The sequence below is a fragment of the Oryctolagus cuniculus genome, chromosome 9, assembly GCF_964237555.1.
Source record: "Oryctolagus cuniculus chromosome 9, mOryCun1.1, whole genome shotgun sequence".
NCBI lineage: Eukaryota > Metazoa > Chordata > Mammalia > Lagomorpha > Leporidae > Oryctolagus > Oryctolagus cuniculus.
Genome location: NC_091440.1, coordinates 134,960,576 through 134,973,823, shown reverse-complemented (window position 1 = coordinate 134,973,823; position 13,248 = coordinate 134,960,576). Strand labels below are relative to the sequence as shown.

General features: G+C 54.0%; 1 protein-coding gene across 3 annotated transcripts in view; it reads right to left on the bottom strand.

Moving 5' to 3' along the window:
- TMEM117 (transmembrane protein 117) overlaps positions 1-12,663 on the bottom strand; it is a 477,223-nt gene extending 464,560 nt beyond the window's left edge. Inside the window, exons 1-2 of one of the 3 annotated variants that reach the window (XM_051850978.2) lie at positions 12,259-12,663; positions 4,255-4,559 (exon numbers count right to left, since the gene is read on the bottom strand). In XM_051850978.2, the coding sequence (XP_051706938.1) occupies positions 4,255-4,531 (277 nt within the window). In that variant the 5' untranslated portion in view covers positions 4,532-4,559; positions 12,259-12,663. Of the gene's footprint in view, positions 1-4,254; positions 4,560-9,754; positions 10,011-12,258 lie in introns of those variants that run through there. The other 2 variants (XM_070049713.1, XM_070049710.1) reach the window with 2 other exon arrangements.
- Positions 12,664-13,248: the final 585 nt, after the last annotated feature.

Below are 13,248 nucleotides of genomic sequence, written 5' to 3'. Positions count from 1 at the left end.
GTAATGGCTCATGAATCAGAACATACCTGATTCCCCTCTTCTCTGCGGCCCTGATGTTCTATTCCTATTGTCTTATACATACATGCTGTAAATAATTCAACTCCTTTTGGAATACAAATGTACTAAATAAAAATTTGGAACAAAAACTTGCTTCAGTAAGCTCAAGAAACTGACTTCTCCTTGTCTGTAAGGCCTTATCAGCACAATAACTCTGGGTTTGTCTGTTACTGGATTTCTATGAAGGATAGTTCCCCTAAAACTAAATCACATTTGTTAAACACCTATTTATAAAAAAAAAATCCAGGCCAGCGCCGCGGCTCACTAGGCTAATCCTCCACCTTGCGGTGCCGGCACACCGGGTTCTAGTCCTGGTCGGGGCACCGGATTCTGTCCTGGTTGCCACTCTTCCAGGCCAGCTCTCTGCTATGGCCAGGGAGTGCAGTGGAGGATGGCCCAAGTGCTCGGGCCCTGCACCCTATGGGAGACCAGGAGAAGCACCTGGCTCCTGGCTTCGGATCAGCGCAGTGCGCCGGCCGCAGCGCGTCGGCCGTGGCGGCCGTTGGTGAGTGAACCAACGGCAAAAGGAAGACCTTTCTCTCTGTCTCTCTCTTTCACTGTCCACTCTGCCTGTCAAAATAAATAAATAAATAAATAAATATCCAGAGTCATCCACACAACTGGAAACCAGAAGCACAGAAGTGCAAACTGACCCTCCAGTGGAACCTAATTCGTGCAATTCTGAATCTAATACTCACCTTGTCAAGATTTAGCTTTAAAACTGAAGAAGTTATTCGGAATGCACCAATAGTTATTTCACTTGTATTCCTAAACTATGTTAACTAAATGGTCACAAAATTGCAATACTTATGTCTCGCAGGAAAATAAAATCGTTAACCACTGTAACTGAGTTTGCTGAATCAGGTGCTCCCAGGACCCGTCCCTCTCCCGCATGCGTGCCTTACGTGGGCAGCAGTGTAGCATCTTTTTGAAGCCTTCTGACGAGAGAATTCCCGTAACTGAGGAAAGACACATTACTGAAATGCAGTATCATTATGTATGCAGTATGCAGTAGCCATCCATTAATATTCATGTCTGGCATTTCATTAGGTATTTATTAAAAAACATTCAATTGATACTAGCATGTTATCCTGTTCACTTTGCAAAAGATTCCAATATCTGCTACAGAAATTCCTTTGCTTGTAATTAACAATCCCACTCCTCTCAAAACCAAACCCACCAGCTGCCACAAGTAAGCACCTACACCTTGCCCAAGGTTCAAATATGGCCCGTTAAAAATGAGCTATGTACAAACACAGACCACTTGGGAATGGGGTGCAAACACTGACGCTGAGCAACCCAACAAGAAGATGCAGCTTTGCATCCACTTTGGGATCATGCCAGAGCTGGAACTCGAAAGAAAAGGAGAAGTTAGCCCGGTGGACAAGGAGGGGAAACACAGGATGGGCTGGGAGGGTGTGTGCGCAGGGTGCAGAAGCACACGGCAGGTTTGAGAGCTAGTAAGAGGCTCCATGGTGTGGGACGTCCAGGGCCAACCTTGGACTTGGGCACAGCAGCACCAACGAAAGGAGTTTGGATTTTCTTCCCTAGGTCACAGGAGCCCTTTAGCAACACAGAGAAACCATTTCAGTGGCAACATCTATTCAAATAGGAGGAGGGAAAATGAAATGATTTAAGAGTTCATGAGCCACAGAAAGACCAATGGCCCTGGAGGAAGAAGGGAGTAGAGGCAGAAGACCAGCTTGGAGGTCCTCAGGACATGGAATCAGGAGCCCATTTATCACACACCGAGAGATCGGTTCTTCTCCGACAACCCCCACAGGTCTAGTAAGGAAAAGGGAGAAGCAAAGTGCAAAATACAAGTGACAGCATCGTAGAACCTCCTCCACTATAAGCAGAAAACAAGAAGATACACCTTTTTTCAGTATGAATTCAAAACTACCTGTACCATCACACCCCGTGAGGTCTGGAGTGCTCATACAGGAATGAGATGCACGCCCTAGCAGAAGTGCAATGCTGCACTGAAATGTGACCTCCAGGTAAGTGTGCAAAAACAACTTCATGAAGAATGGCCGTGGCAGAAGCAAATGTCTGCTGTTTGGGTTCCTACATAAACCATACAGTTCCCAATCGGTCCCTGATAAAGGCAGATACCGTTTCTCCAAATGGGATATTTTGGTCTGCTCACCTCAGCTCTAAGCTTACTGGATGGCTCATGAGCACACCTGGCCCTTGCTGCCATCGGGTCTGCTGCTCTATGTGCACCTACTCTCCCCATCTGGGGAACGGGCCCCTCTCTCTCTCCCCCTCCCCAAGCTCACGTAAGCACGCTCGGCAGACAACCCGCCTCACCTGCGGTCCTCAGGGGCACGCCCTCTGTGTCAGTGGCCATCTCTCCAGCTGCCCGAGAATCCCTGTGTCACCGGCCACGTCCACCGTCCCTTCCCTTCTCCTTACTCCCGTGTGTGCTAGCCAGCTGTATACAAACCTCCATGCCCCTGCCCACTCCTCCCAGGCCATCATCTCCCTCACCTCCTTTCCACATCCAGCCAGAATTCTTGTTAAACAACTCAAAACCCCTTTTACTAGCACTCTCCACGGCTGGTGCACCCTTTGAGCAACCCCCACCCAGATGACTCACCCTCGAATTCTGTTCCAGGTGACTGACCTCTCGGAGAGCAAACTGCTGAATGCTTCAGACTAGTGTCATTCGAAAGCACAGAGGCTCACTTCCAGTCAGCAACAATCAGCAACCCTCTGTTTTGTCCCCAGTTCGTTCACCCCACACATTCCAGGGTCACTGTGCCAACCCTTGACCCCTGACATCCCCGAGCCCCTCCTGTGTGCCTCTTCAATGCCTCTCATAGCAAAGCAAAGGTTATGGGAAGGGGAGGCACTCGCCTCCTACATACCTGGCAGGATACCCACCTGCATCTCCCCTCTGGTGCTTGCTAAAGCCACCACTTCCCAAGCCAGAGAAACCTCAGGGACGTTAACTTTCTTCTTTGTCTCTTTAACTGGTCTGCCATTCAATCCAGCCCCTTCTCCCACAGCCACAGGCAGGTCGATTAATCTCCCTCCTGAGAGTACAAGGTAGCCACCCCCACCAACACCAGCATGTCCCTTGGCCCCTCTTCCATTCGTAGCCACTTGCCCATTTCTTTCTCCTACTGCCCTCAAAACTCCTTGAAGTTACGTACATATAAGTACGTGTGTTTACTATATATACTCCCATAGACGATGACTGTAGAATATGTGCGTTCCATATACTAATGTAAGAGACAAATAGCAACGGTTTGACGAGTGAATAGACTGGAAAGAACACAGAGTAACCCTAATATTATACGTACAAGGGTACTCCAGAAAGCTTGTGGAAAACAGAACTCTAAAAAGAAGCCTGTGTTGTGCACAAGAAAATTCAATCCATATGTGCCTATGTATATGAACATGCAATTTTATTCCTTAAAACTTCGGCATTTGGTTTCTAACCCACTCCTAGACCAAAAATACCTGCACCAAGTGTGCTACCACCTTAGCACTGTTAAAGCCAGGTCCCTGTCCTGGGAGTCACGTCAGCCTGTCTGGGTGGACGGAGCCTGATCTTCAGGTTCGGAAGAATACAGCAGACACAGGATGGACACTGCCCATCTGACAGAACACAGGCCCCAGTCCCACTTCCACCCGCGTCCAAATGAGTCCATCCTTGTCCTGAAGTGTCCTAATATCCTATGGCAACTTTCCCAACCCAAACCAGTGGGCCTCCAGCGGTGTTTCATGCCACCGAGGGACCCCTTACCGATACACTCTTGTGTGGGTGAACAGACTCAAAAGGAAAACATGCTAAAGGCAACGTTCAAAACAAGACGAGAGCTCAAGGCTAGTATTCTGGTTCTAATTTCTGACACAGACCCCACACCTACGTTACAGACAGCAGTGTGATGTGGAGGCATCCTGTCCTGGTTTGCAGACTCTTAACTGTGCCACACTGACACACACATCCGTTTTACCTCAAAAGCCACTTTTTGGAAAGGAAATTTGGCTCTCATTTTGCCACATGCTGATTTTCTCAGTCTGTGGGCAAAGGGGTCCATCACACAGAGAACAGCGGGGACCCTCGGCACCGTGCTTCCCACTGGGCCACAGGGAAAAGGCAAACGCAGAGGGGCAGCAGAGCTCTGTCTCGGGGAACGGGCGTCGGACCCCGGGCAAGGCGCACTTCCTGGGCCGTGTACTCACCGAACAGACGCTGGTGGAAGAGAAATTTGCCAGCTACGAGGCCGGTGAGGATGGCCAGCAGCCACAGCAGCACCTTCAGCACCCTCCAGCCAAGCCCTCTGGGGTATTTATTGGTCACAAACGAGAAGCAGTTTCCGACCACAATGACATTGGCTTCGGTCTGGCTGTGAGAGACCGGGTCCTCCGCGAATATTAAGAAGTTGAAGAAGATCACCAGGTAAGCCACAATCATGCGCGACCAGGGATGCTGGAAGTAGTAACGGAAGTCTTTACCCATCCTTCAGAGCTTCAGGGCCGGAGCGCACCTGCACAAGAACAGAGAAGCAGGGTGAGTGCAGGAAAGCAAGCGGCAGACTCCGTCTCTCCCGTCACCTGCTCACAGTCACAACAGCTCAATAAAGGGAGCCTGTGGCCAGCAGGATGCTTCCTGTTCCTGTTTACGGCACCGAGAGCAGCCCGCGGCAGAGGAGAGTCCACGCTGTCCCTTCCCCCTCGCCTCGTCATCCCCTGATCACTCAGGGATGTAAGAAAGGAGAATAAGGGCAGAGTGGTGAGGAGGGACGGGAGGGCAGAGTGTGGGGTGGCCTGCAGAGGTCATCCCGGGAGGAATCCAGACTTCTTCTATTTGCTCACTGCTTCTGTCTTACAGTCAGAATGCAGCATCTTTTTTTTTTTTTTTAATATTTATTTATTTACTTGAAAGTCTGAGTTACACAGAGAAAGAAGCAGAAGCAGAGAGAGGGAGGTACTCCATCCGGTGGTTCACTCCCCAATTGGTGCAATGGGCGGAGGTGAGCCCATCCAAAGCCAGGAGCCAGGTGCTTCTCCTGGTCTCCCACGTGGGTGCAGGGGCCCAAGCACTTCGGCCATCCTCCACTGCACTCCTGGGCCATAGCAGAGAGCTGGATCAGAAGTGGAGCAACCGGGACTCGAACCAGAGCCCATTTGGGATGCCGGCACTGCAGGTGGGGGCTTTACCCGCTACGCCACAGTGCCAGCCTCCAAGCAGCATCTTTCAGAATTAAAACATTGCAGAAGGGAGCTGTACACACACTAAGAAACACCGCACAGCAGACATGCTCCCAGTGCCAGCCCTCAGGTCCTGGGACTCAGGGTCCTTCTTCACTTGCTGCGTGCCGTGTGAACTCTGCAAAACGGTCACCACCTCCTCACCAATCACAGTCAGCACGGGATCCACTGTACGGAGCAGTGAGTTTAGGACAGAGTTGCTGCCCCAGAAGGGCATGGGCCCTGGTGGATGGCAGAGGCTCTCCCCATGTGAGACAGGCTCCCCCTACATGGGCCAGAGCAACTGCTTTCTGGGAGAGAGGACAAGGAAAGAATTCACAGAGGAGAAGACATACAAGTTTGGGGTTCACCAGTAGGACTTTCCTCCAGTAAGGAAGGCATCACTGGACGCCCATCTAGAGGTGGGCCAGAAAAACACAAACACCCAGGCCCTGCATCCGAAGTCTGTATCTACTGGGGGAGAGTCTCCCCCATCCACCAGTGCCCCTCCCATGTTGGGAGAGCCTCCTCCATCCACCAGTGCATGCATGAATGAGTCTAATTCTGGGGCTGGCTCTGGTGAGACCATGTGGCTCTTAGTCCATGCTATAGCTATTTTTTTCCTCAGCAACAAAACTGGATAAATCTTGGATAAGACAATTCCTAAAGCCATTTGCTAATTCACTTTTCTTCTTCCTCAACTTATGCAGGACTTTCAGCGGGATGAGAGACCCTTGCAAGGTCTACAGTGCTGCATAGGCCAGGCTCCAAGCCAGACATCTACGTGCATGACTATGTCACTGATGTCACCACAGTCCCCTGAGCACTCTGAACCTCGGTCTCATCTCTGCATGCTACAGGGAGGGAACACAATTTGTGTGAGTTTCTCAAAGGCAGACAGCTGGCCAGCTCAGACCTGAGTTCCTGAGATCTGACCACAGGCGACCCCACAGGCGGTCAGAACTGCTCTGGACGGCACTGGCTTACGGGGAGCTCCAGGACCGGGTCTCAGGGACGCCATGCCCTGAGCCTTCTGGAGGCACATTCTTCTCCACAGCGTTCTGTCCGTGCCGCAGGGCTTGCTTCCACAGCCCAGGGAACAGTGACCTGTGGGAAGGAGTGCTGCAAAAATCCCAGGCATTCTGGGGAAAATGGTATCCATGGACAAACATCCTTGCTTGACACACAGCTGAGAGAGCTAGGGTCACGTGTGGGCCTGATGTCTTCCCCGTTCATGGATGGTCAGAAAAACACCTGGGGAGCTCCAAGGCTCCCAGTCCCACTCCCAGTGTGCTGGCTGATGAAGACTAACAAAGCTCACGATCAGCTGATGAAGACTTACTGTAACTATGTTAGCAAAACAACATAACCACACAAAAGGCGACAGAACTCAGCCAAACGGTCACAATGCCTCCAATTCATGAGGCTTGTCAGCAATTTCAAGTCCCTGGTGATCCTGGTGCACACTGGGAAATACTCGTTCCGCTCTGATCACATAGGAATGGTGACTGTCGCAAGACCCTTGCTTTTACGTTTGCTTGTTAGCACCAGGCTCACTGCCATTGCAGCAGCAGAGATCTGCAGGTATGGCTGTCCCAGCAGAGAGCCCAGCAAGTGAGTAAATACACACAGAGAGATGCTACACATTTGGGCGATGTTTGATGCACAAGAATGCCAGGACGGGTCTGTTGTCAATTTGGCTTCATGCAGCACCTTTGCAAGTGTCCACACACCACCAGCACTGAGAAACTCTCAAAAGGCATCTCAAGGACCAATGAGTCTTGCCTGGGACCTAGGTAGGCATGGCACTGAAGAAGCTGTCACAGTTACTAAGTTGCCGCAACCTCCCTTCCCTCCACCTACAGGAATCAAGGCAGCAGGAGGTACAGCACTGGATACACATGAGCCTGATTCTTTTTCAAATGAACGCCTGGTAGAGGACTGGCATATGCAGATTTTATTGTTGTTTTTAACTTTCACATTTTGCTCTGTGGGCTCTGGAACATCCACATACGCAAGTTAAATTAGAACATTGTGAAATTCTTGGAGACACTGGTTCCTCTCCAGCTCGGGCTATTTCAGGAGCGACAACCACAGTACTGAGTGACAGCTCCAAACCAGCACATGCTCTAAGTTAACTCCCACGGCAGTACTGAGAATGCTACTATCACACCCATGCTGCAGGTGAAAAAACGAAGGCTCAGGGCAGCTGCTGCCTGTTTAGTTCATATTTCCAGTGAGACTAACAGCAGGATTGTGGCACATCTACGCCACACCTTGTCCTTTCTAATGTGCCCCAAGTGCTTCTTCAGTAAGTCATTTCTCATTGTGCTCACAGCTCATTCCTTGTTTCCACTAACAGTTTCCATCCCTTAGACACCAGAAGGAAACAGGACCCTGTTATTGATCATTTGGTCTTTTCGTTTTAAGCTAAACACAGCTGGTATTTATTGCTGCCTCAGAATCAAGAAGCTAAAGTGCTGTCTTCAGTGAGTCCCAAATTTCTCACAGTAAGTCGAGCAGAACCCCTGCCCATCCCCACTGCCTAACCTCCTGCACAAGGCTGCCACGAGTGTGCCTGGTCATCTTGGCCCTGCTCCCTGGCCTCTTATGTGTCCTGACGCCACCCAGAATACCCGAACCATTTTTGCCACTTTTGTTCACGTGGAGTCCCTTATAGTCAACATGATCATTGCAGACTCCACTGCTAAAAAATCAGGACCAAGGTTTGAAATTTGACTCTGCCACACAACAAACACACACACCCTTTTTGACAGGCAGAGCAGACAGTAAGAGAGAGAGAGACAAAGAAAAAGGTCTTCCTTTTCCGTTGGTTCATCCCCCGGTGGCTGCTGCGGCCGACACACTGCAGCCAGCACACTGCAGTCGGCGCACCGCGCCGATCCACAGCCAGGAGCCAGGTGCTTCTCCTGGTCTCCCATGCAGGTGCAGGGCCCAAGCACTTGGGCCATCCTCCACTGCCTTCCTGGGCCACAGCAGAGAGCTGGACTGGAAGAGGAGCAACCGGGACAGAATCCAGCACCCCGACCGGGACTAGAACCCGGGGTGCCGGCGCTGCAGGTGGAGGATTAGCCTAGTGAGCCGCGGCGCCAGCCCCTTTTCAGTTTTTAAAACCCTTGGCCGGCGCCGTGGCTCATTAGGCTAATCCTCCGCCTAGCGGCGCCGGCACACCGGGTTCTAGTCCCGGTCGGGGCGCCGGATTCTGTCCCGGTTGCCCCTCTTCCAGGCCAGCCCTCTGCTGTGGCCAGGGAGTGCAGTGGAGGATGGCCCAGGTGCTTGGGCCCTGCACCCCATGGGAGACCAGGAAAAGCACCTGGCTCCTGGCTCCTGCCATCGGATCAGCGCGGTGCGCCGGCCGCAGCGCGCCGGCCGCGGCGGCCATTGGAGGGTGAACCAATGGCAAAAGGAAGACCTTTCTCTCTGTCTCTCTCTCTCACTATCCACTCTGCCTGTCAAAAAAAAAAAAAAAAAAAAACCCTAGATACGGATGTGATTTCATCCCTGCTCCCAGCTTGTAGAGTGGAATTGTGGAATCATCCACAAATCCACGTGTCTGTCTCCAGCACTGGGAGATCACAGTGCAGTGCCGAGCTCAGGGCAAGCCCACAGCAGGCATCTACTGAACACCCTGGACAGGACCCTCAGCAGGAGAAGCCCCTGTTGTCTGTGGGAGGTCAGAGGATGGACTCAGCCTCCACTAAGAAGACAGAGAGCAGCGGGTGTGTGGACTGCAACAGCCCCCCGGGCCAGGGGCAGAGCTGAGGCACACCCTCCCTGTCTCCCAGCAGCACAGTCCGCATTCCCCACGTTTTTATCGTCTAACATTTACTGAGTGCTCACCACAGACCAGACTGTACGCGAATGAGCTTTCCAAGCATCTCCTCTAAATTTTATGGCTGCCCAAAGAGGATAATACTCTATTTTCTCCATTTTAGCAATGTTGAAACTGAGACTTGTAGTTCAGCAATCTGTACAAAATAACAAAACTAGTCTGTGGCAGAGCCAGCATTCAAAACTCAGCCACCTGTCTTCAACACTCTCTGTAGTTCCCTGCCCCACCAGAGTCCAAAATCCTGCCCTGCACAGATGTCTCGAGCATTTACAATGACATCAACGACTCACAGTGCTCCCAGCATGGACAAGCCTACTACTGTTCTCTCACTGACCTCGGCCTGGGGAGACCGCGGGGTCGCCGCAAGGGCGGGCGGCTTCTCTGAGCATCAGCGTGGGCAGCTGAGTGGATCTCCTCACCTTTGCAGTGCATCCCTGACGTCCACTCAGAACTAGACTGACCCACACTGTTCAATCCCTCTCTCGGCCATGACACTATCAAGCAGATGCCACCGTCAGCCTCCTGGAAGTCTTTGTCTGGAACTAAGGCTAAGACTGCAGAGGAGCAGAGGGAAAATGGGAGGGATGGGGGACACTGCAGATGGGGGACACACTGCCCAGGACCACTGGAAGGACGTACATTTGGTTCCATGAGGAGAACATGCAGGAGCCTGGGCCTGTGTGTGAGAGGTAAAGACAACGTGGGACCAGTTCCAGGCACATTCCATAGAAGTGTCGGTTCAGGGCCTCACTGAAGGCCTCGGAGCAGAGCAGCGACACATCCGTTCCTCCACTGGCTCGCTCAGCATTTGCTGAAGGCCCATTTGTGTCCGGCCTGGCCTTCGGGGGAGGGGTACTGACAGCCAGGCCCCAGTGCCATGCATCCGACAGTCTCCTGGGAGGAAATGGACAATGAACAGGTAAAGCTACATGCACAGTGCTTTAGAAAGTGGACAGAGACGAGTAAAGCAAGGCCAAGTTAACATGGACTCGCCAGGAGCGGCCGCAGCTGAAGAAGGAAGCCTCAGTGTAAGGCAACCTTGGAAGGCAGGTGTGGAAGAAAGGAGGGAGGCAGGCACATCGCAGGGCAAAGGGTGATCCAGGCGAGGGACGGAGGTTGCAAAGCTCCGTGCTGGGTGCCTGCTGCCTGCACTGAAAAAGCTGGAGGTGGCCAGAGTGACTGGCGGTCGTGAGTTCTGGGAACCAGTTCTGTCAGGAGCAGGCCCTTGGGCAGGCAGAGGGCAAGGCACGGAAGCAGCTCGGCCTCTGAACTTCCCAGAGGCCGAGCTGACAAGCCTTGCTGGCAGATCCCAGATGGAACTCCGCTTCTTGAGACAGCTGATGTGTGTCCTGAGGGGAACAGGGCTGTGGCTGACAGACACAGCCCTCAAATAACTAACAGGCTGATGGCTTCGTGAGCTCTGGGCTCTGGGAAAGCGCTTGTCAAGGATCCCCTCAGGGAGTCCCCGTACCAAGCCTCTGCACTGACCAGGGAAGCAGCAGAGATTCCGAGAGGTCACCACCTACCCCAAGTCTACCACCACCCGGCGGCAACAGGCACAGTGACCTCTACAGAAACCCAGAGGTAGCAGTGCTCCCGACCCTGGGAAGGAGGAAGCTCCAGTTCCCAGGACAAGGAAGGAAGAGGCAGGACTAAGTGATGACACACAAGGACTATTTTCTGATGGATGGATAGAGACATGGGCACGTGAGGGACGGATGGACAACAGACCCACATAGGGTGAGAAAACACAACAGCACCAGGCTCCACTCCACAGAGTGCAGACTGGACAAGGGGACGCCCAAGTCTGTGAGAAGAGGAGAAGCCAAACGGAAGTCTGCCCGACAGGTCTTTGTCATCTGCAACCACCCGCAGCCAGATGGCCTGAGCAGAAGGCGCCAGCAAGGGCTCAGTACCTTCTAAAAACACCAACAGCAACAATGTCAGAAGTGAAGCCACAACGTCTTACCTCTGATCCGATACAAAGACCACACAGCCTTTTAAATAAAAAGCAACCTTTTAAGCCAATCAATGAAACCACTGTAGTGGCTCCCAGCTGCTGAGAGGGTCCCTCCACCTGCCAGTCACTTCCCGGGCATCCTTGTCTCCGGTTTCAACCTTTCAGTGCGGTTCTTCCCTGCTGTCCCTGGGACCACCAAGTGATGAACCCACCCACCCCCTGTTTTTAAAACAACATCCTCAAGCAACCTAACTGGGGGTCCCTGAACACAGCCAACTTTCCAAGGAAGTGACAAAGCACTCCACATGTATAAAGTGAAAATACAAGCAGCCACGAAGTATCTTCAAAGTTTAGCCCACCGCTCCAGGTTCTGATGGAGAATGGGGTGCCAGGGTCAGGCTAAATGCAGGCTGAGCGAGCAGCATGGCAGGGGTTAAAGAAAAAGCATTCACCTCCGAAGTCTGGGTGAATGACTGGCAGCTTGCAGAATAAGCCTGACCAGCCTCAGACGCAGGGTGGGGAAACCCCTCATCACCGCTGAGTGCCGAGGACTGGGGGAAAGAGAGAAGGCCTGTCCACGCTGCAAAGTCAGGGCTCCGCGGCACCGGCTCGACTACTTTTCAGGTGCAAGAAATTGGAAGGCGTCTAGAGGAACACAAACCGCCCCCCGCCCCGAGGCGCTTCCTAGAAGCCTGGCGTGGACTCGGGTAGCCTAGTCACCGGCCACTCCAGGACGCTCGCACTTGGCCCTCCGCCGTGGGTCGCCGCGCCCCTACCCACAGACAGGCGCGCAGGCAGGCAGGGCAAGGTTTCCGCCCCGCAGGCGCACAGCTCCCGGCTCCGCAGAGCGTGGAACGCGAGCCCGCGGTGGCCGCACGTGTGGGCCCCGGGCACGGTCGGGGGAAGGGAGCAGACGGTCGCGTCCACTCGCCGCCAAGTTAGCCAGCACCCCGCGCCCACGTCGCCCTGCCTCTCTGTTTAAGCAGCATATCTGTGGGCGGCAACCTGTTAGTTCAATTAACCCAAGCTAAGGGCGCCGGGGCTCCGGCCCTGCCTCGCCCAGGCCAGGAAGCCCACAGTCCGCCCGCCGCCCCTTCCCCGGGAAGCGACCCTGCCCCGGCCGCGCCGCATCCCCGGGGAGCGCAAGAGGGCGCGGGGCTGCGGGGCCGCGCACCGTACTCACCGAGGGCCGCGAGCGACGCGCGGGGGACCGGCCAGCTGGGCCTGGCGGCGGCCCTGCTGCCACCGCTATAAATACCGGGCCCGCCGCCTACGCCGCGCCCTCGGCGCCCGGCCCTGCGCGCCGGCTCCGCCGCAGGCCCGCGGCCCCGCCGGGGCAGCTTGCGCGCCTCCCGCCGCACCCGCGCCGACTCGGGCCGGGGCCGGGGCCTCCCTCCCCGCCGCGGCCGGGCCTCTGCGGAGCGGCCGCTGCGGGCCCGGAGCGCGGGCGCCCGCCTCAGCCCAGTGAGCCGGCTGCAGCCCCTCGGGTGGCCGGCGCGCCCCTCCCGCCACCAGCCATCCTGCAGCGCCCGCGACCCTGGCGGGGCTCCACGCTCCGCAAACTTTCAGGGGCGGCCTCGGCCCAGCATCGTCCTTGCCACTTTGGCATCAGAGGTGGGGGCGGGGCGGGGACACGGCCCAGCAGGACCGGGAGGTCCAGTGCATCCTCCCCAGCTGCACAGCCATCCACACACGCCTGCCTATGCACGCGTGTCCACATGCACGTTACGTACATCACACATATATGTGCGCGAATGCCTTCACATACAACCACACACACATGCACATACCTTAGGTACATAAATAGGTAGCCACACGTGCACGCAGTTTATATATACGTGTGCACAATGCACACATGCCTTTACACAGTATGTACACATACATATGTGCACACATACATCACATACAAGTGCAGACACGTGCACACTTTTAGCCTTTTTGTGGAGGAGAGGGGGTCCGTGGTTCTGCAGGGCTTCGGGATTCCTGGCTGTGACTGCATTTGACAGCGTGCTATCCCCCTGCAAGCTATGTGTGTGGCTATTTCCCTTCATATCTGAAATAAGATTGCCTCTGTCTACCTGCAGCTTGTGGTGTGCTAATTATGTACTTATTGTGCCACTGTGCAGCTGACACTGCAGGCTGACATTTCGTGTTGATGCAGGTGACCACTGTT